The sequence below is a fragment of the Molothrus aeneus genome, chromosome 5 (genome assembly GCF_037042795.1).
Source record: "Molothrus aeneus isolate 106 chromosome 5, BPBGC_Maene_1.0, whole genome shotgun sequence".
NCBI classification, from domain to species: Eukaryota; Metazoa; Chordata; class Aves; order Passeriformes; family Icteridae; genus Molothrus; species Molothrus aeneus.
Window position 1 is genome coordinate 21,595,464 of NC_089650.1, and position 20,554 is coordinate 21,616,017.

The window sequence follows — 20,554 nt, forward strand, 5'->3', positions numbered from 1 at the left end:
TGAAACAACATCTCGGTTACAGAGACACTGCTGCGCTCTGGCTGCAACTGCCATTCACCATGTCATTAAATGAGTGACCATCAGTGCCACGAATCTTGTCCCCTTGCAGGAGCTCTTGAGTGTGAAGCTGGGCACTTGCTGCTTCACTCTACCAGGGCCAGGAGAAATGAGAAATTGAAAATAATCAGCCCATACTTAAAAACCCTATATAAAAATGAGATTAAGAAAAAATAGTTAAAAGCACAATACAAAAACTATGGTTTACGTGACGTGGACAGTTTTCAGTCTGAAAATCACAGCAATTTGTCACTAGTTTGCAGTTTGAGGAGGGAATGTCCCTTTCAGACTGAACCACTATAAAACAAGCACAAGTTGCCTGATCCTTTTGTTCCTCTCACCACTTTTTAGGGATTTTTTTTTGTCCTGTGAACTGAAGAAGGGTTTTCTCCTGCATCCCTTACATATCCCAACCGGCTTCATTCACAAGGACAGATGAGGTTTCTAATGTCTGCCCATCCCTAAGGCTGTGGGACATCTTGTTGAAGAGTTTAAGAGGACCCATTAGCCCTGTCTAGTTTTCCCCTACTTAATTTTGGTGTATTATATCCAGTCTCCTCACTTTCATTCTCCTACATCCTTCAGAGCCGTCTCTGTCAATTTGTTTACTTCTAGTTTATTTTTAAAAGACAAACCCCCAATGGACATAAGCTCTCAAGTCCCTTTTGAAAATGCTGTCTTCTCTGTAAGTGCTTTGTTTGTGATCCTCTCCAATCCTTTAGGCTATTGTTTACAAGCTGGAAGGCATCTGCACTTGGGCTAATCATGCCGAATGCCAGCAATTCCCCCAGCATGATTTGTTGCACAAACCAGTGGGAGCAGGGTTTGTTTTGATTACGTTTAGTGTGGAAAACCCACTTTTTGCTTACATCAGCCTGACAAAACAGGGAGGCCTAATCCAAAATCTTCAGAGAGGAACAATAATCTGGTCATTGATTTCAGTGGCATCTGGGACCAGCTCAAAGATTGAGAGCTCTCAATCTTTGTTGTCTTGTTCCCAAGACACCACCCTCTTGTTCAGTCTTTGCTGTCTTGTTCCCAAGACACCACCCTCCCAAGGGTGGTGCCTTGGGAAAGCAGGTAGCTCAGGAGGCAAAAATATTTAAAAGTGTATGCAAGTCATTTGCTCTGGGATGGATGAACCTAGCAGCCTGCCTAGTGCTTTGTTTCTCAAAGCTCTGCAGCTCCTTTCTGACATGCAGTTAGTCAGGCTGGGAGCCCCCAGCTCTGTCCCCACCAGCCGTCACCTCAGGCTGATGCTGGCCTCCCCAGTGCCCCCAGCTGACAATTGAGACTCCTTCACTCATTCTGAATGATGGTGATGTTTTTATCCTCAGCCTGTGCTGATGCTTGCCTCCAGGCATCAGATGGGTGTCCCAATTTTTCTGCTTGTGAAAGCTGGGAAGAAGCGCCGGAGGGCTGCTCCCTTTGGGGCTGCCATCAAACTCTGGGGCACGCAACTGCACTGCAGGGAGGGTGTACGGGTCTGCCAGGTGCAGACCCCTGTGTCTCAAGAGGCCCAGCACAGTTCTGGGAGCTCAGCACAGCTGTCCCTCACCAAGCCACTGGCTCAATTAGCCTGGGCTGCCCCCTGTGCTGCTGAGCCTCAGGCTGAGCCTAGGCGGCCTTGTTCCCACATTCCTGCCATAGCAGAGGTCTGCTCCACAAGGCACAGAACTCAAAAGCTCCACCTGGATCCTGCCTCTCCCCTATTTTCCAACTCTGCTTTTCTTCCTCCAGAGGTGCTCCATCAATCACCATTAATCCCTTTTTGTACCCACATAGAGGTTAGCCTTGCAGGTGGCCTGTGGCAGGGATTTCCAGAGCTTAAGCTACTATACGTCACATGAAGAAATGTCTCCTTTTGAGTCTTGAAGTATTTCATCAGACGCCTCCCTGGATTTTTAAGAAAACACATGGTCCATAGCATTTAGGCTTTATCGGTCCATACTCCATAGCATTTAGGCTTTATAGATCTCTGCCACAGACCTCAGCCATCTCTTTTCTGGCTGAAAAGTCCTACTATTGAGCCAGCCCTTGCATAGGAAACGTTTGGAAGTACTTTGCTTTGCCTGAATCAAAACCTCAGCTCCGCCAGCCCCAGCTGAGATCAGAAGGCAGCAGGAGCCTGCCAAGACCCAGGCAGCTCTGCAGGGAGGCATCAGGAGTTTCAGAGCAACTCTGCCACATCTCCCTCTCCCTCTGACACCTGCTTTCTCTCTGAAGGCTGCCCTCATCTGCCTGGCCTTTGCACCCGGGAATGGCACAGGGCAGGCAGAAAGCTCCAGTGCGTGCGGTTTTAACTGTACAGATGCCAAACATCTGAGGAACTGGGGCAAAACAAACTCCATCAGACAAACCCATCACATTTCCCTAGCCAAGGTGTGTTGTAAATTAAGGGGTTTTGCACACTTAGAGACTAATGACACATAAGACTAAATACACATTTTTAGAGGGACATCAGGGTAAGGGTCAAAACTGAGACCTTACACACAATCCTGTGCGTACACAGACTTGATTTTGAAGCTTGACTACCTAAGAAATCACTGAGGATGACCAAATGTTAATACACTTTTAAAGTGGTTTTGCACAAACTTGTGTCTTTTTGTGAATTTTTGTGAACCCTGATCCCTAACAACATACAGACCTTTATGTCAGAGGTAATCAAGTATTATTACAAGAGCTGATGGCTGTGGGGCCCCTCCTGAGCACACACATGGGTACATATGGAAGTTATTAGCAAGTTCCAGTGAAGAATTTTTGGAAATTAACCCTTGGGGTCCCAGAGCACTACCAACAGACAGCTAGCTGGGAGCAGACAAAGAGCAGTTTCCTGCTGGATGCCTGCAGCATATTGGGACTGAGATCCAGGCCCTTCACAGCATGGTAGAGGAAGCCCCTCTCGCAAGCACTAAACTTTTCAACTTCTGCTGTTAGGAAGAACACTTGAAAAAAACCATCTGCAAAGCCTGTGTACGTTTCCTCGACAAAGTGAAATGAGTCAGCTGGAGAAATGTATAACATAACATATAAAAATGCAAACAATTTTCTTCTATTCCCCAAATGGTGCTCAAGAGGTTGTGAGGAAGTTTGCAATTTCTTTTCAAGTCCCCTTAGGAGCCACCAAAAGAAACATTTGGATACAGACCACCAGGAGCTACTCCTACGTGACAGAGGGACCCATTCAGAAGCAGCGTCATTAAAGTGAACATCTCCCACTCTAATGAAAACAGCAGGATAGTGTTACCCCATGGAAGTAAATTCTTACCCTTTTGCTTTGTACATCTTTTTTCTCAAGAGCTGAAAAAAAACGTTTCTCCTCCAACATCCAAGCAGAGAATGAAGGATTCTAATGCTTGCCTCAGCCAATGCACTTTTCACTTTCCTGTTCTTTCTACATTGATTTCCTTTCTTGCACCAATCCTGATCTGCAGAGTGACCTCTCCTTGGGAATAATGAGGATACTCACACATGATGTGCTTTCAACTTCCACAATATAAGAATGCTTGGCAGTAATTCACTGCTTTTCATCCACAGATCTCAAATCAATTCGCTGCAGCCCTGCATGGAATTGACTTACTTGTAAGACTGAGACAAGTGCTTGCTGCGCAATTAAACAAAAAAAAAAAAAAAAAAAAAAAAAGGAACAAAATAAAGTAGACTTTATTAAAATACAAACTATTTCCTTCTCCTATGGTGTGATTTTCCTAAAGTGCAATCCAGGCTGCAAATAGGGCTCCTCTGCAGCCCCCAGCTGCACAACCCAAGATGCTCATTTGTGGCCAAATGAGAGCAGTTCACAGCCAGGTCAGAGCAATACCGTCAGAAAGCTCTTCCCTCAGTGAGGTATAACCATGGCCAGAAAACAGAAGCATTCCTGTGCTCAGTTCTAAACACGGAAGAAATTATACTGCTCCTCCACCCCCTTACTTTCTGAAGGGAAGGCAGGAAGGGAGCCAAGGCACCTCAGCAGACACCTTCAAGAAAGCAAAGGATCGAGGGGTGGACATAATGCCTGGGCCAGCAGATCCAGTCCCACTCTTCCATGGCAGAGAGGGAGAGCAGCTGTGTGTCTGACCCTGCTGAGGCAGGGCCTTCACCCAAGAGCCCAGGAACGGTCCCAGAGGTGCCCAGAGCCACCTCAGATGCTGGCAGCAAGCAACACTATTGCCCACATGTCAGCCACCCCAGGGCACACACCCTGCAGAAATGAACAATCCCAGCTCCTGCTTTTGCACTGGGCTGAGACACAGTAGCTGCAGGGCCACCGAGCTGCCTCTGGCCTCCCTGCAGCTGGAAGGAGCACGCAGCAAGGACAAGATTACCACTTCCCTGACACTTAATCTAACTACCTTGGTTGATAAGCCAATGCCCTGAGACAGGCAGCCAGGCACCTCACTGCCAGCAGGGCAACAAAGCCCTACAGAGAATAATTCAGAGTGTCTAAGTTAGGCTCCTGTGATGAATCACAGCCTGTATCTCTCTCTGTGCTGACCACACACTTTAGTTCCTCAGATAAAACAGCTGAAGACAATAGAGCAAATTCAGTGTGCTCTCTTTCCCTGTTCAGCTTTTTTCTTCCATACAGGTCTGAAGAGGAAAGTCAGCATGAGCAAAGCAGGCTGTCTGCCCAGCCATGGATGCTTAGCAGCCTATAAAATAGTTTGGCTCAAATTTTAGAGTATCTGAATTTCTTCTTTCATGTAGCTGTTTTCAATCACTTATTTTGAAGACATCATACCGATTATCCCTGAAATGAACCATGACCCTATTTAAGCCAACTGCGTTCCTCTCATGTGTACTCATACTCACCAGTTCAAGTTCACTGATGCTGTGCCCTGTTCTAAGATCTTGAATGACTTATTTTTTTTCAAACACTCAGTACAAATTTTGAGGTACTAAAAAAACTTCCTAAAAATGTAGGGCTGAGATTTTCAGAAGTATTCTCTGTTTAGAAAATTCTTCACTACATTACACTACAAGATGAATTTAAGTTTAATGTTCCCAGCTAGGACCACTCATTTATGCTCTGCTTGTGTTCTTTATGAGAAATTCACTTAAGTCAGTTTCAGTTTGATTGCCAAGGCTGGGCACTAAACTAACTGGGCTTCTAACATTAGAAGGGAGTGAAGTTATCACCAAGTATTCACTGACTTTTAAAAATCAATATAAAAATTTTATTAAAATTTTAGAAGTTTTATATAAAAAATTCCTTGCCTTTCAGAGGCAAAACCAAAACATCTTCTGATGCTCGACAGATGGCAGCAGCACACTATCACATGAGCTTAAGAAAGGGTGCAGGATCCCATCTCTTCACACCCTCCCAGGGCAGATACAACTCTCCAGACCAGGGTTATCTCTGCAGGAATGCCATGCCCTTAAGTACAGCATAACCCATCTTCACTCTCCAAAATCCAATCAAATAAAGCAATGCAAAAGCCAGTGAAGCTGCATGTATTGTACATGGCTGCAACGGTTTCACTTGGTGGAAACACCGGCCTCTGAAGTAACAGGCATCACATTTGTGCTGCAGGGAGTGAAACGTGCTCTTGCTCCACCATAGCTTCGTGGGTCAGCACAAGGGTCATGCCCTTCAATGTCCAAGCTGCACTGCTGTGGGACTGGACTCAGCTGCACTCCACCAGGGCAGATTTGAGGCAGGAATGAGCTCAAGCACTTTGGGGTAAAAGAGAACACAGGGTGGACCTGGGAAGGCGAGCAGCTCACCTTTTTCTGAAGCTTTTAAATTATAAATGGAGCAAAGAGGAGGACTTTGTGGCAGTGGCAATGTCTGCTCTTTAGGTCTGGCTTTACCCCAGGCACATCTGGGAAAGTCACACTCACTGTGTATGTATGAGGACACATCTGTCACAGCCACTGGGTTCAAGCTCTGCTCCCTCTGCCCTCCCCCTTCCTCTCCCAGCAGCCAGTCCAGCATCACTGGTGTGGCACACATCCCACCAGCACAGCCATAAAAGAGGCATCTCCTTTCATCTCCCATATGCATCCATCATCTCCTAGCCCAGGACAGAGAGGGGCTGGGGCCAACGCTCCCCTCTGACCCTCCCCTTCTATCCAGGGGTGAGAACGCCTCTTCCCTCAGACACATTCCCAAGGAGCCCCCCAGCCCTGCTCTGTCCTCTGTTGCGGCACCAGCAGGGAGGCTCTGGCGGCACAATTCCCGCAGCGTGGGCACTGCCCGGCGGCTCCGGCACAAGGGCTCAGAGAAGACCAGGGGAGTTCCCCCCATCTCATCAAAGTGCAAGGGGTTGTTCCGGGTCCCCGCCACCACCAGCTCCAGCAGCCGGACTACGCAGTCTGAAAACCAGTTCTTGAGGCGGAAATAGCCCTCCTGGAAAGAGATCCGAAGGCTGACGGGCCCCGTGGGCATCCGCACGCTCAGGCTGAACAAGCAGTTCCCCTGCGAGCTGTCCCGCACCAAGTAGGTGCCTACAGGCTCCCGCTGGAGCTTGGCGTGAGCCTCCCCCACAGACAAGGGGCCCCAGTAGAAGTCACTGGCCTGGAGGATATTGAGGGATCGCTCCAGGACTTCCCACTCGCAGCTACGAAACATCCGGAAACGATCGGGCAAGCCGGGCGGCACGGGGCTGGGGAGAACGCTCCGATGCTGCCTTTGCAGAGGAGAAACGGTGCTCTGTGTGTTGTGCAGGTCATCTGGCCTCCCTCTGATCATCTCTCAAAGAGCCCATGAATCCTGGACAGATGCTGCCTTTACCATGCTTCCTCCTTTGCATCCAGCCTGTGGGACAGAAGGAGAGTGAGGCAAACCCAATACCTTCTTCAACCTGGGCAAGACACTTCCCGTGGGAGAAAGTCCAGCACGAGTACCAAAGAGGGTATCAAGGAGCTATTGCATGTCACCAACCCCCAGCTGTGGGGAAAACCAAGGATATATGTGCAGAAAGGGCTCCAGCTGGATCCCCACCAGCACAAGGTGGCACTTTACAGAGCTTGGCATCCATTGGGTTTCTGTGATTCACAGCCAAGGGCTCCTACACACCCTCCAGCAGGCTAGTTTGAACCCAGCAGATCTCAACATTTCAAGATTTCCCTCTGATAGACATTCGGGACTCTTCAGAGTGGCCTTGAGATTGGAGAGGTGAAATGACACCACAAATGAAAAGGGAAAGATTTCCTAAAGGAGGAAAGTATAATTTACTTTGTCATTCAGTGAAAGGTAGAAAGGTTTCCTCACACTTCTCCAACCCCTTCTCTGGCAAAAAGATTGACAATGGGACTTAGCAAAAGCAGAAGACAGGTATGAGCCTTTCCCACCAAATCCCAGGAACCACTCCCTTGTCCCAAGACATGTCTGTTTCACTATGTCAGGAGAAAGCAAAGGTCTCAGATCAAGACCACTCAAGAAATGTTACATCAACTTCAAGGCTGAAACTACCTTGAATGAGTTCACTTAACAGTGGTACCAGGCACTGCTGATGCCCTTCCAGACTCTTAACTTCTGTTTCTCCCAGAAGGACAACTCCCCCTGCCTGCAGACAATGCTGCCCTCTCCCAGTCACCATCCTCTAATGTACTGTCATGACCCTGCTCATCTCCTGCACCTTGTGTTATCACCAGGCTGTTTTGCATTTCTGAACCCACTGTTGCCATCAGCCATCCAAGTCACTTCAATTATATTAAAAATATATATATATTCTAAATGTGTGTGTCTGTATAGACACAAATAAAAAAACCACAGCCCTAAGCCAGAGAGGCTCATTCTGTGTGAGAAGCTGAGCTGTAACATACCACTTCCCCAGGCCTGACAAGTCAGTAGCTCGCTGCCAAATGCTGCCCTCGCTCCCTTGACATACTCCATTAACCCAGTCATACTCACTCACAGCACAGCCATGCTTGGAGCAGAACAGAGTGCTGGCACAGCCTGCAGCAGAGGAAGACACACTTCATCTCCAGCAATCCCCCCCCCTGCCACCACAGACTTGCCAGAGCACTGGGGCTCAGGGCTTGTATCAGGCAGGCAGGCAGCCCCCCAGGGAATGTGCAGGGACCTGTGCTGGGCCTGCTCTGCAGGGAGAGCTTCTAATTAAACTTAGCTCCTTGCAAGGTTCCCCTTTGCCAGCTATTCAAAAGCCTCACATTCCTTTTGGTGCTCGTGCCAGCGGGGTGGCTATGCTGGTGGCCACTCTGCACCCCAGGAGAGGACACACATCTTTCCTTCACAGGGGCACAGTAGTTAGGGAGAGCAGGCATGTGCCTGGCAGTGCCTTACCACAGATACCTTTTCTAGTCTAACATCTCTCTCAATACTTAACAGTAATATGAATAATGTAGCTGCCAGGCACGTTTCATATATGGAGCCCTAAGCATCCTTTCCAAGAGCAGCCTAGGAAGCTTATCCAGCTTATCGCCCTGTGATTTGCAGTCCACAAGCTGCTAATGTCCCTGGTACTGTTCTGAGTGCTGTTGATCCTGCCCTCTACATAGTTTCATAGTAGGAGGGAAATTCCATGCTTAGAGAAAGGTGGGAGGGGTGGGAAGGAGTTAATCAAGTTGGGTTTTTCTTTTCCATTTAAAAAGAAAGAAAGAAAAAAAAACCAGCAGTTGAAAGCTGCTTAGACTATTCAGCAAGTCAGAATAAATCTTAGGTGAAGGTGATTTAGTGAGCAGGATGCAAACACACACAGTCACCACTACAGCAACAAGGGCCATCTATCACCACTGAAAACTCAGCATCGAAGGCACCACAAGGAGCTGTAGCATCACTGCTCCTCTCCTTCTTCTCTCTGCTGGGTGAGGAAGCTACAGGGCCCTCTGACATCAGCTCCTATAGGAAACAAAGGTCATCTGCTAGGTGCCTCCAGGGCTGTGGCTGTAGCTTCAAAAGGAGTGATAAAGAACCTTCCTAAACAGCAATTTCTCTTGGGTCCAAATGGAAATTTTGCCAATTTCACGGGTCGAGGTTGGAAATTTAATTCAACCAAAAAAACAGAAGCAGGCAGCTGTCTTTCAATTCCAGGCTAGTTTTAAAAATAACAACAAATATATAATTTGTATAGGGCTGCAGATTCTATTTGACAGAAGAAAAACCCAAACTGGTTTCTCCCAGTTTTCAACCTTTAGTCATTCACCCAAGTCCTTTAAGAAAAATCCACTGCTACTAGAAATCTGGCTGACTAAGAACTGAGACTGTCATAATTTCAAATTCAAAGTAAATGCAAAAATAGCACCTTGACAATTTGTTCATTTAGTTTGAAATCTACATATAGGTCAGAGCCTGAGATGGGGGGAATTTGTTTAGCTTCACTGACCCATTTCCAAGAGCTAAGTGCCTGGCCTGCAGCACAGCATTAGTTACAGTAATATTAGCCCTAAAAGTGCTTCCTGATACTACCTTTAAGGTTCACTTTTAATGGCTCAACAGGTCCTAGGCGTACACAGCCTCCACATCACAGAGGATGTGCAGACCCAGGATTAGGAATAAGGCAGGGGTGTAATAAAACACACATGCATAATTAGTTCTGCTGACTTGTCACACCATGATTTGCTTTCCCTCTTTTCCCCTCCAAAAAACCCCAAAAAACCCCAACGCCCAAACAAGTTACTACCTCTCTACTGCAAGTCAGAACAATGCTTGCAGCCAAAGCAACATATCCTAAAAAGCTGGTGTCCTGCTGAATTAAAAGGCTGGATAAGTTTCCCCAGACTTTCTGATTTACTGCAAGTTCAAGAGCTTTTCAAAATAAGTGCTCTTGACACAGGGCATTCTGCTTTCCTCCTCACTCACGACCCAGGCAAGGCAGGGTGTTTTATATAAGGAGACAATTCTAGTAAACCAGGGGACTGTGCACAGCGTGTGGTGTCAGCCAAGCCAGCCCTGCACCCTGGGGCTTGACAAATCTGGCATGTTCAACATCAGCCTCAAGTACTCAGCCATGATGCATCCTCGAACTCTTCTTCTAGGACACTTGAAAAAGCTTACCTCTTTGTCTTTGCCACCCATAGGGATGAGTTTCTGAATGTCAGGACTGCAAGTGGTCCAAATTCAAAAGCTCTGATGCGGCACTTCCCAGTTTCTGCACAGCTTTACTTAAGAGCAAATCCATCCTTTGAAAAGAAAAAGACATCCATCAAGCAGGTGACTAAGCCCATTAGTTTGCTGTAATGTGGATCTAAAATACAACAAATCTGGGGACAGGTTGTTTGTCTCTATCTCTTTGATCTGTGTTACTGTAGAAACACGTATACAGCACTTCAGATAGCAACAGAGACAGCAGATTGTTGCTGTTGTAGTTATTATTGCTATTTACAAAGCCATGAGCTGAGTAGGTCCAGGCAGCTCACAGTGGCCCAAGGACAAGTGGAAAGACCATAAAGTTGCCATCATCTTCCAAAAGCAGGAACCATAAAACTCTAATATTAAGAGATGATGGCGACAAAAATAAACCTAAGGATTCAGAACAGCAAAGTCCCAACTTGTTCTGAATACAAAACACAACATTTAGAGTATCTAATTTGATACCACATAGGTATCCATTCACTGTGACCCAATCTGTTCTGGCCCACACTCTTCTGCCCTGCTTCCCTAGCTCTCAAGACTTTTCCTCCTCACCTCTCAGATGGAAAAGTAAACCCACTGACCTGGTGGAGCTGCAGACCACCATGTGTGCAGTCACGTGTCTGTCAGTGGATCCATCAGCAAGCTGAAAAAACAATCCCAGCTTTCTGCAGGCCTTTCAGAGGCAGGCCCTGCACAGCTTCACTTGTACCCATGTAACATCGCTTCTCCACATCCTCCCCAGCCCAGTCCAAACTGGGCACACACCCCACAAGCTACACTGACTTGCCACTAGCAAAATCCCATTATTACACATTATTGCCATCCCATTATTACACTTTTCCATTCCTGCTCCATTTGGCTTTGACATCTCCCAGATATCAACCCTGCAGTTCCCAGAGCAGTTAGATAGAGGCTGGGATTAGGAAAAGCTCTCCCTAACGTACCCTGCAAGGCCTTGCGACAGCGTCCCTACTCCAGGCAGCAGTGCCGGAGCAGACATCGCTTGTTTGCACGTCTGCATCCCACAGAAATGTGCTGCCCACTGATTTGTGGCTGGGAAGGCTGTTTCAAAGGAAAGCTTGAGCAAAGGGCTGGAAGAAAACTCCCTGGTAAGAGCCAAGCACGCAGCTCTGGGTCTTAATGGTAGGCCAGGCTGGCTCTCAGGCCGCCACCGCCTGCCACACACTGGCACAGGTTTGAACCACGCCGTCACCGCCACGGTGCACGGTCACACCAATGAGCACCCTGCCACAGCCAAGGAGACCAGGGCTGATCCAGAAAGGATCATGGAGGGGGAAGGGAAAGGAGATGCACAGACAGACATGCCAAAGAGAACAGAGGGAGCTGTGGTTAGAGGAAGAATGTGGCCCAGCTCAGCCAAGAGGACCAGTGTTAATCACAGCCAATTTCTCCAGCACAAAGCAGGCCTTGGAGACATTGCAGTTCCCTCTATCTTTTATGCCATGGCAGTTTGATGTGAGGGTGCCATTATGTCTGACACATGAGAGAATATGTGGGAAAAAAACCAAACCACACCACAATACATACCCCAAACCAAAATTGCATTTCCCTATACAACCAGCATCCAAGGATGCAATATTTAAAAAAAAAGCTGAGGCAGCACACACACTGTGGCAGCTCCTATTTCGCACAGCAGAGACACAGTGCAGGAAGATCCTGCATGCAGGCTCTGGGAATCAGCAGTTGGACACCTTGCGAGAACACTTGTCTTATCAAACACTTCCTGACATTTGGGTCTGGAGAACATACTTCAAAACCCACAAATAACTTTGCATGGATCTGATATTAATGTTTGGTACTTCTTAACATATTTTTCTATGACACATGTTTTCTGAATTAATATGGCACTTTGCTGATAGGGGCTGAAAGGTTTTTACTCCAAGAAAACCCACAAGACAGTGTGATCTCTGACAAATATTCTTCAAGGGAGGGAAGTCTGCGAGCACTTTGGTTTCTCCATGACACATGTTAATAAAAACCCAACAAGGTGGCAGTTTAAAGGAAAAACCAATTGTCTTGACTGAGCTAATTGAAGGAGCTAGAAGAAAGACATCCATTTTTAGGGTCCCCTTTTCAAGCCTTGGAAATACTATGCACTTTCAGAAACTTGTTCAAATAAAAGAGCCTACTCCTCATCTAAATAGCCCAATGTGAAACTGTAATCCTGCCATTTCAGAACAGAGAAGTCTCATCACTTCCCTGGTCTCAGAGGCTGCTCTGCAGTAGCCACAAGCAACTACAGCTTATTCCACAGCAAGTAAAACTACCAAAACTACCATCTGACTTCTGCCAAAGACATCTTCTACTGAAGACTAAATTATTTCTGCCTTCTCCTGTAACTGGGGAAACAAGAAGAAAAAAAAATAGAAAAAGGAAATCAGGAGGAGTTACTACTAAGTTCCAAAGCTGCAGCTGAGCCTATCCTGCTTTGGCTTAAGCAGAGAGTTGTTGCTTGCCTCTGGCCAACAGCATTTTTGGTAAGTGAGGGAAGCCCAGTGGCGTTGCTCCTGACCTTTGCAGTTTCACAGCGAGCAGCCATTCCTGTCAATGTCAGTGCTGCACAGCTACACAAAACCTCAGCCCTGTGCTTGGCCAGGGAACACAGAATCTGGGCTGCTGCCTTGCCATCCCTCCCTCCACACCACATACCAGCTCAGGAAGCAGCCCTCTGGAAAGGTGGCTGGAGCTCTCCCCACCTTGGGGGCAGAAACAAGGGGACAGGGAGAGGACACAAGGAGGAAGAAGAAAGATGCCAAGATAACAGCAGTCCCTCGTGTCTCCCTACTTGAAATGCTCCATCCCATCTCCCTGCTGAGAGAGGGATCAGTGGGAAGGGGGTAGCGATGCCCAGGGCTGCCTCCAAGCCATCATGGCTCCTCAGCATTACCAGCTTCCCCCACCCCCAGACCAGCAGCACAGGTACATTTCCTCTGCCTCTCTCTACTAAACTGACTTTGTTCCAAAACCCTGTTTGAGGAAATGAGTAAATCCTGAGACACAAAAGCCATCAGTGGTCCGGCTTTTTATCAAAACCATCACACTGAGCCGGAAAGGAATTCAAAGAAGCAGCTAACTCTGAGGAATTAGCAGTGTCTGCAGCTAAAGCTGGCTCAGAATCCTTACCAGAACTATGCTGCTAGAAGAGTCCCAGATGATTAACCAACAGGACCACAGGGGGACAAGGGAAACACCCTGCCTTGGCTCTTCAGGAGGACCAGCTTCAAAAGATGTGAGGGGCCATTATGCAGCACCAGTTACTGTGCCTTCAGAGCAAAGAGCAAGGGTCAGAAAGCACAGACACACCACAACACTAAGTTTTATAGTGGGGGATTTCCAACACACAAAATAAAGAAACTAGTCCTGAGAGTTAAAAGTAAAAAGAATTAAAAAAAAAATTAAGTCATGAAAGGTTATTTAGGAAATCTTAAGTGACAGAGTGTGCAGGCCTCCCACAAATGACAGCAGAGATGCTGCCTGGCTAAGAAGACAGGCTTGGGGGACAATATGGATCACACTGCAGGTATCACTGTAGGTGCAACAGCTGGCAAGAGTTTCTGCTGTGGATCAGAGACATCAAACACACATACACTACAAAACCACAGTCCCTATTCAAATCTCTCTACAACCTCAATAATCCTTCAGAAGATGAAAAAATCATCCTGGAGGAGCCAATATAAAGGAATATAAATTATTGACAGTAGGGAACAAATTTATATGAGGATGGCTGTTAGGAAACTGGGACAGTAGGTGGCCAAGACAAACAAAACAAAACCCAGAAAACATATGGCATTTTCAGTTTATCAAAAACAGAAAACCTCAGGGGGAATAATTTAGTTGAGTGGGATACCAGCTAGTGGGGACAGGAACACTGCAGAAAAGTTACACAAGCAAGCAGGTATTTTTTTCTTGCACAGGATGTTGAGATTTCCCAGTATTTAATGCTGATTAACCTGAAAGGAAAAATGAGGGGGCTCTATCAGAAGAGACAGGGAAAAGTGACATTAAAGCAGAAAGCCAGCTGGGCACGGTGGACTATACCTGGAGATTTGGAATTGGAAATGGATGGCTGAGATACAAAGAGACCATCTCTCAAGCAAGTGTTCTCTCAAGCAAATCAGCTGCACTAGCAATTGCCAGAGGGCTGCAAGTATTGGAAGGAACTTTTTTTGACATGTGCTGCTAAAGCAGGAGCAGCACAAGGCTACCTGGTGTGGGGGGAGAGCCAACCCCCTGGGAGAGTTCCCCATCAGGCAGATGGCACCTGAAGAAACAACAGATGACAGGACACACTTTGTGCTTCCTCAAAGCAAGTCAAAAAGCAAGACATGGAACACAAGCTAAAGAGCCAGCAACATGCCAGGACCTGTAAAGCAGATGGGCAGAAGACATGGGGCAGTCATGCCACAGGGTGAATGGGAGGTAGAAGAGGGGTGGCCGGAGGAAACCAAGGGACTTCAGCCCCTGCACATCTGGTCACCTCTCTGCCACTCTCCCAGCCACTGCATCTTCCCCCTGGTTTGACTCAGCCCACTTTGCAGAGCAGCCCACCTCACTCCTCAACAGGCTGGTGGGTACAAGCAGCCCAAAGGCTCCCCCATCTTTTATGCAAGCAGCTCCCTCCCCCGTGACTGTGCAAACTCACAGGCTGACCCAGGTCTCTTCCTAGAATTGTCTCTCCATCTTCAAGCTGTCATTACCCACAACACCCCCGAGGCTAACCTTGCTCCCCAGCAGGCAGCTCACAGCCTCATGTTACTTAAATCCAACTCAAAATGTAGCGAGCCCTCTCCATTGCCTTCCCAGGGTAAACAGTGACAAAATCACTTCACTCCCTGCAGGACAGAGAAGTCAGAGGTCATTAAAAATTCATCAGCAGGAAGGCAGCAGGAGGTCAGGCAGGACTCTGTCCTGACACACACAAATGCACGCAGGCTTGTAGAAAAACCAGCTGGGTCTATCTTTTCAAGAGCAATAAATTAAGTGGTGCAGCTGACCAATGAGCCAAGTAACAATGCTGAGGGTTCATTAAGGAAAGCTCCAGCTCCGAATGCAAAAGCAGTCATTTAAAAACCAAGAGGCAAGTGGGACTGGGAGGGTGCAAAACGGATGGGAATGTAACAGTAATGTCACCACCTGAGAGAATACTGAGAGAGTTCTAGTTACCTGAAATAAAAACATACAGAGCTGAAACAAAGAGGGTAGGCCTGAAGATGGGTAATAAGAAGCAACACGTAATTGTACAGAGAGAGACTGGAGAAATTTCTTGCTCAGTTTAGAGAGCAGATATATATACAAGAGGATGCTAGAGAAAGATACAGTACAATCAGGACATTCTTTTTGTATTCTTTCAGAAAACCAGATGAGAGGAAGTTCAAAGGTGACCAAGATTGAAAAGTAACTAATTTGAAAACTCATAAAAGGAAAAACTCCAATCATGTAGACTGGGGAAAGTGAGAGAGCTGATCTGAGAAGTCTCATTTCTCTTCCCTCTCAAATGTCTTTGCTTTGTTTCTATGCTGTACCCACCACATCATGCTTTAGCAGACCTTAGGCAGAGGAATCCAGCAGCAAAGGGCTGGGGTTTTGAGCAACACCTTTTTAAGACATCTCTTAACCATTCAAACCTGACATAACACTAAGGGGAGCCCAGCGCAAGGCATAAATGTCCTTTGTGCAAAACTGAAGTAGTAAACAAGGGCATATGAAGTCAATATGAGGAATCAACGATGGACCTGCTGCAGAGTTAAAACAGCTCTGTCCATGTTTTCCTCTTTCTTTGATGACTAAAAAGAACAGCACCTCTTCTTTGGATCTGCTTACGTGAAAATCGGCATGCACCCTACACAAACAGCAGATTTCAGTCTTTACTGCTAAAGCGGTAAATGTTTCTCCTGCTCCAACTTCTCTCCTTCCACACCACAAAATCTCACCAGAATACAAGGTAGAACTAAAATATGGATAAAGAACAACACTGGTGATCTGTCAAAAAGCACAAACAATCCATTCCTGCACAATCAAACCTGTGCTATCATCACTGGTGTGCGAACCGAGGCAAACTTATGCTGAATCCCCTTAGCTTCAGCAAGGGGCCTTCAGCAGGATGTGCAGAAGCCCAGCTACACAGTACAGATTGCAGATCTCTGGCATTTTCCAACTGCTAACAGCCACACTCATTTTCTTAGCTTTAGCCTAAGTTTTCAAATAAACTTTGCTACTGAGGAAGTACGAAAGTAGATCCAAACTGTTTCTCAACTGCAGAATCACATACATGCAAAAACTCCTTCGTTGCACAAGTCACATTCTGAAGTTAAATTTTTTTTCAGCATTTGCAGGGAGTGAGGGGAAGGACAAAAACCCTCTGCAACAAGGGCAACCGAATGCTGCCAGCTTGTCCCAATTTTCCCAGCCCCTGCTCCAGTACAAAGGTAAAGGAGCCCATCTGCAAACTTAACAGTGGCACCGTTTGATTCTTCCCCTCAACTCTGCATGTGTTTGCGAACAAGCAGAAGTACACAAAGTGCAGGAGGAGCAGGAAGGGAGAAGGCAGAGAGAATGTGCATTATCAAAATACCTTGAGAGCAGTTCTTGGAAATGTGCAGCCTGCGAGCCTGTATCAGACACTCATTTCCTGTGAAGTGCACACAGGCCTTTTCATTTCTCCACTGAAGAGGATGAAAATAAGGGGCAGCTCTGAAGTCTCCAAAGACAACACAAACCAGCATTTAGCCATTCTACTAAAATGGAATTTACATTTTTACACTATTAAATACCGATTGAACAGAAGCATTGAGTTCCAGAAGTTTAAAAAGTAGGATTTTCTACACCTCTCACTTCTAAATCTTAACTTGAAACCTGACACTTGGTGAGGGGAGAGGGGGAAGAATTCTACTCATCATTTTGATCACTCACTAACACAAAGTCACCAAATCCTACTACATCAAACAGCACTGCACCTTTTTTTTTAAAAAGTTGAGACAGATTTCAGCAAAATGGTGAGCTAATAAATACCTCACTGAGGCAGAAGGATGCAGGATATGCACAAATGCAAACCAGAAGAGTAGGTTGTAATGAAGTAGACTGACAGGATAAAGGGGATAAGTTGCTATCATACCTGCCTCTGCCTCTACTTACACGTAACCAAGGATCTAATTAATGTAGCATTTAGTTGCATTATTTTAAATAAATATGCCTCCTAATGACATACACGCTTAACACCTTTACTCTCTAAAATATATGGCTCCTGTATGGCTTACTCAGCTCTCACACCATCCACATCTTAAGTTACAGAGATGCATGTGCCTTCCTCTCCCATCTTGTGAGCTTCTGGCAAGCAGCACTAGCTGAGGTCTGCAGTGGCCTGGAATAACAACTCAGGAACACACCACCTCCCCACAGCTTTTATTAATCTAACCACAGTATCAACCCGAACCAAATGATGTCATATTTAAGTATTGGCACTATCTCTTTATTGCTGACCAAACAAAGGCTGGAGAAATCAGGACAGAGAAGCCTGTGGGTGGCAAGAGGAGAGCGGGTGGCAAGGAGCTGCAGGGAAAAACTAGGAGAAAAGAGCAAAACATTCCCAGTGGGGACAGAGAAAAAGAGAAACAAGGGAAAAAAATACAGCTCTAAAGGCACATTTTCTCCTTTGTTTCTCAGCAATGCAACCACAGTATTAGTGACAGCAATTAAGAATTTACACCACCCAGCCCCAGCTCTATCCTTGCACAAACCGACCACCAACTTCACAGAAATCCCAGCTGGACTGAGGAGGGCAAGAGGCACTGGCTGCATGTCTGAAGCTGTCATCTGGAAACTGAATTTGGCCTTCTCTGAGCAGACACACTGAGGACAGAGACACACACCTGGAAAGATCTGAAGAAGCTCAGCCTCTCCCTAGTGCTCCTCTATGCCCATTTTGGGGACCCAAGCACAGTTTACCTGTGCCTTCCAACACAATCTTACAGAAAACCCCTGTGTTGCCACTCAACCCCACTTTTAAGTAAGTGATAAGACAGGTTATTAAAGGACATGCAACATACAGAATATTAACAAGGAACACAGAAATAACAAAGGCCCAGATCCCAGTTTAACTCAGGAAAAGATGGGAACTTGTGTGGGAGGTTGGCATCCCAGTAATCCTGCGGGTTTGTGCCCAAGAGCCGTCCCCTCTGAAGGGAACAAGAATCCATACCTCAACAACTATGTTTTAAATCACATACCCAGCAGAATCACTCATGAACACAGAAACAAAGCTTGGCTTCATCTGCAGCGACTGGCCACATTTCATCACATTTCATCGTAACTTGATTCAACTAAAAGCAACATTATGTGATAATACAGCCTCAGTCTCACAAACTTCTGTGCATGTGCATGATTTTAAAGCACATGACCATTGCCCCGCTGTGACTGAATGGGCCATTTGACACTCACACAGAATCTGAATTGCAGTTGCAGTTGTTTGGAGAAAGAAGATATGCTTGCATACCTTCCTAAGGACACAGTCAATAGAGAATGAAACATCAGGAAACTAGTTATTTCCGATTCCCCATTTTACAGAGTTGAGTATGGTCAACATGTGACTGGGTTTTTCATTTAAATTCTCTGAGAGCTGCAAGGACTAGAACTAGTAAATGGCACTGTCTGGACCACACAGTCCTAAATAGCAGCTTGCTAACAATACTCTTTACCCTCAACTTTCCAGAACAATGGTCAAGCCACATCTCCCTTCTTCACCATGTAGGAGAAGAAAAAAGCCAGGAACATTAACTTAGCATTCTTGAGTTCTTCTCAGCTACCTCTGGGATTCATCCAGATCCTGTTTCCCAGCCTGTTTTAGCAAGAAGTAATATACACTTAAACTAAATTAAAAAAAAAAAAAAAGAAAAAGAAACCTAAGAGTAGCATGAGCTGAGGTTTTACGCGGTAACCATTCCAAAATTCTCAGTAACAGCGCGTGTGTTTGTGGGAAAAAGTGAGTAGCGGATCCTGCATGGCTGTGAGCACCATGACTCAGATTGCATAAAGAAGGAGGATTTAGCGATAACCTTTGCGATGAGGCTTTTCATGGGCGCGCAGCACTGATCTTCTGAGAAACAGCAGGTGTGAGGCTGCGTTCTGACTGTGCCAGGTCTGGAGGACGGCGAGTTTCTCCGCCCTTCAAGGCAACCCCAACCGGGCATGTACACCCCCGGTTCACAGTTACCCCTCTTCCCTGTAACGCCTTCACTCCCTTTGCCAGCTAAGACGAAGTGTAACACTCTGAGCATCGCTTCTCCAGTGCTTTATGTGAAAGAAGTGCTGTGAAGACCAAGTTACCCAGACCTGTGCGGCTGCTTCCCTACAGACCCATCTAAGACATTACATAATTTGCAGGTTTCACTTTAAAAGAAAGAGCTCCCTGTCCTGACGCCGTGAAGAACACCTTGACAGCAGGACAGTCCCCGTGGAGCCTCCCAGGCTACTCCCAGCACCCCGCCGCCACCCCAATACAGCACATGGCTCCCTTCAAGACCGGCAGTGAGATCCCGGCACCCCAAATCTCCCTCGACTCCTCGGGAAAAGCCCCCCCAAGCTCCAACACGCTTCTTCTTCCCAGCCAAGAGCAGCCCCAACACCCCCAGGAGCCAAATCAGTGGGGGCTGCATCCCCTCGCAAGCCAAGGGGAGATCGGAGCAGACGGACAGACAGACAGACTCCTCGCAGCCCCCCCCCAAAAAGGCCGCTTCCAGTTAACGCAGCACAACTTACTCTCGGCACCTCCGGGGCCACGGGCGGGCGGCGCTGCCTCCGGTGCGAGAGAGCGCTCAGTGCCGGGGCAACAGCGGCGCTGCCTGGCCCGGCCCCCGCCGCTCTCCCGCCCCGAAGCCAAACGGAGGCGGCCCCGCTCCCCGCATCCCCCCCCGGCCCCTCTGCTCACAAAGGGGCCGGTGCGCGGCTTACCGGGGGCGGCGAGGCTGCCCCGCCGGGCCCTCCTCGGCCGCGGGGCGGGCGGGCGCCGCGGCGGCGGCTTCGGCTCGGGGGAGCGGAGCGGCACAGAAGGGAGGGGAGAGGTAGGAGGGGAGGAAACCCCCAAAATGTTTCTTTTCCGAGGAAGGAGCCACGGGGGGAGGGGAAGGGGAGGGGTTTCTCCCTCCACCACGCCGTCTTTCCACGGCGTGGCTCTTGCAAGGGGGAAAAAAAAAAAGTAAAAAAAAGTAAAGAAGAAAAAAGTTTGGGTTTTTGTAAAAGAAAACTTGGACGGATGCGGGGGGGGGGGCGGGGAAGAGAAAGGAAAAAAGGAAAGGAAGAAAAAGGATGCCGTGAAAGCCCCTCCGCCGCAGACTGGCAGAGGAACCCCACCGGGCCGGCACCGCAGCATCCGCCAGCCCCAGGACCCGCCGGAGCCACGTGTCGGCCCGGGGAGGCGGCGGCCCGTCCGGGGCTCTGCCCCTCCTC

The 20,554-nt window shown here is 47.5% G+C and overlaps 1 protein-coding gene across 2 annotated transcripts; it reads right to left on the reverse strand.

Annotated features, from left to right (window-relative positions):
- Positions 1-5,218: 5,218 nt before the first annotated feature.
- LOC136556943 (suppressor of cytokine signaling 1-like) lies at positions 5,219-19,923 on the reverse strand. 2 transcript variants are annotated; one of them, XM_066550392.1, is made up of 3 exons: positions 19,868-19,923; positions 10,019-10,143; positions 5,219-6,817 (listed from the first exon to the last, which is right to left on the reverse strand). In XM_066550392.1, exon 3 carries the CDS (start codon positions 6,749-6,751, stop codon positions 6,068-6,070), a length of 684 nt encoding a protein of 227 aa, XP_066406489.1. In that variant the 5' UTR covers positions 6,752-6,817; positions 10,019-10,143; positions 19,868-19,923; the 3' UTR covers positions 5,219-6,067. The 2 variants fall into 2 exon arrangements, with proteins under 2 accessions (XP_066406489.1, XP_066406491.1); XM_066550394.1 differs by lacking the exon at positions 19,868-19,923 and adding an exon at positions 10,678-10,713.
- Positions 19,924-20,554: the final 631 nt, after the last annotated feature.

Coding starts and splice junctions, on each gene's coding strand:
- LOC136556943 (XM_066550392.1), bottom strand. CDS start 6,751: ATGATCAGAGGGAGGCCAGATGACCTGCACAACACACAGAGCACCGTT.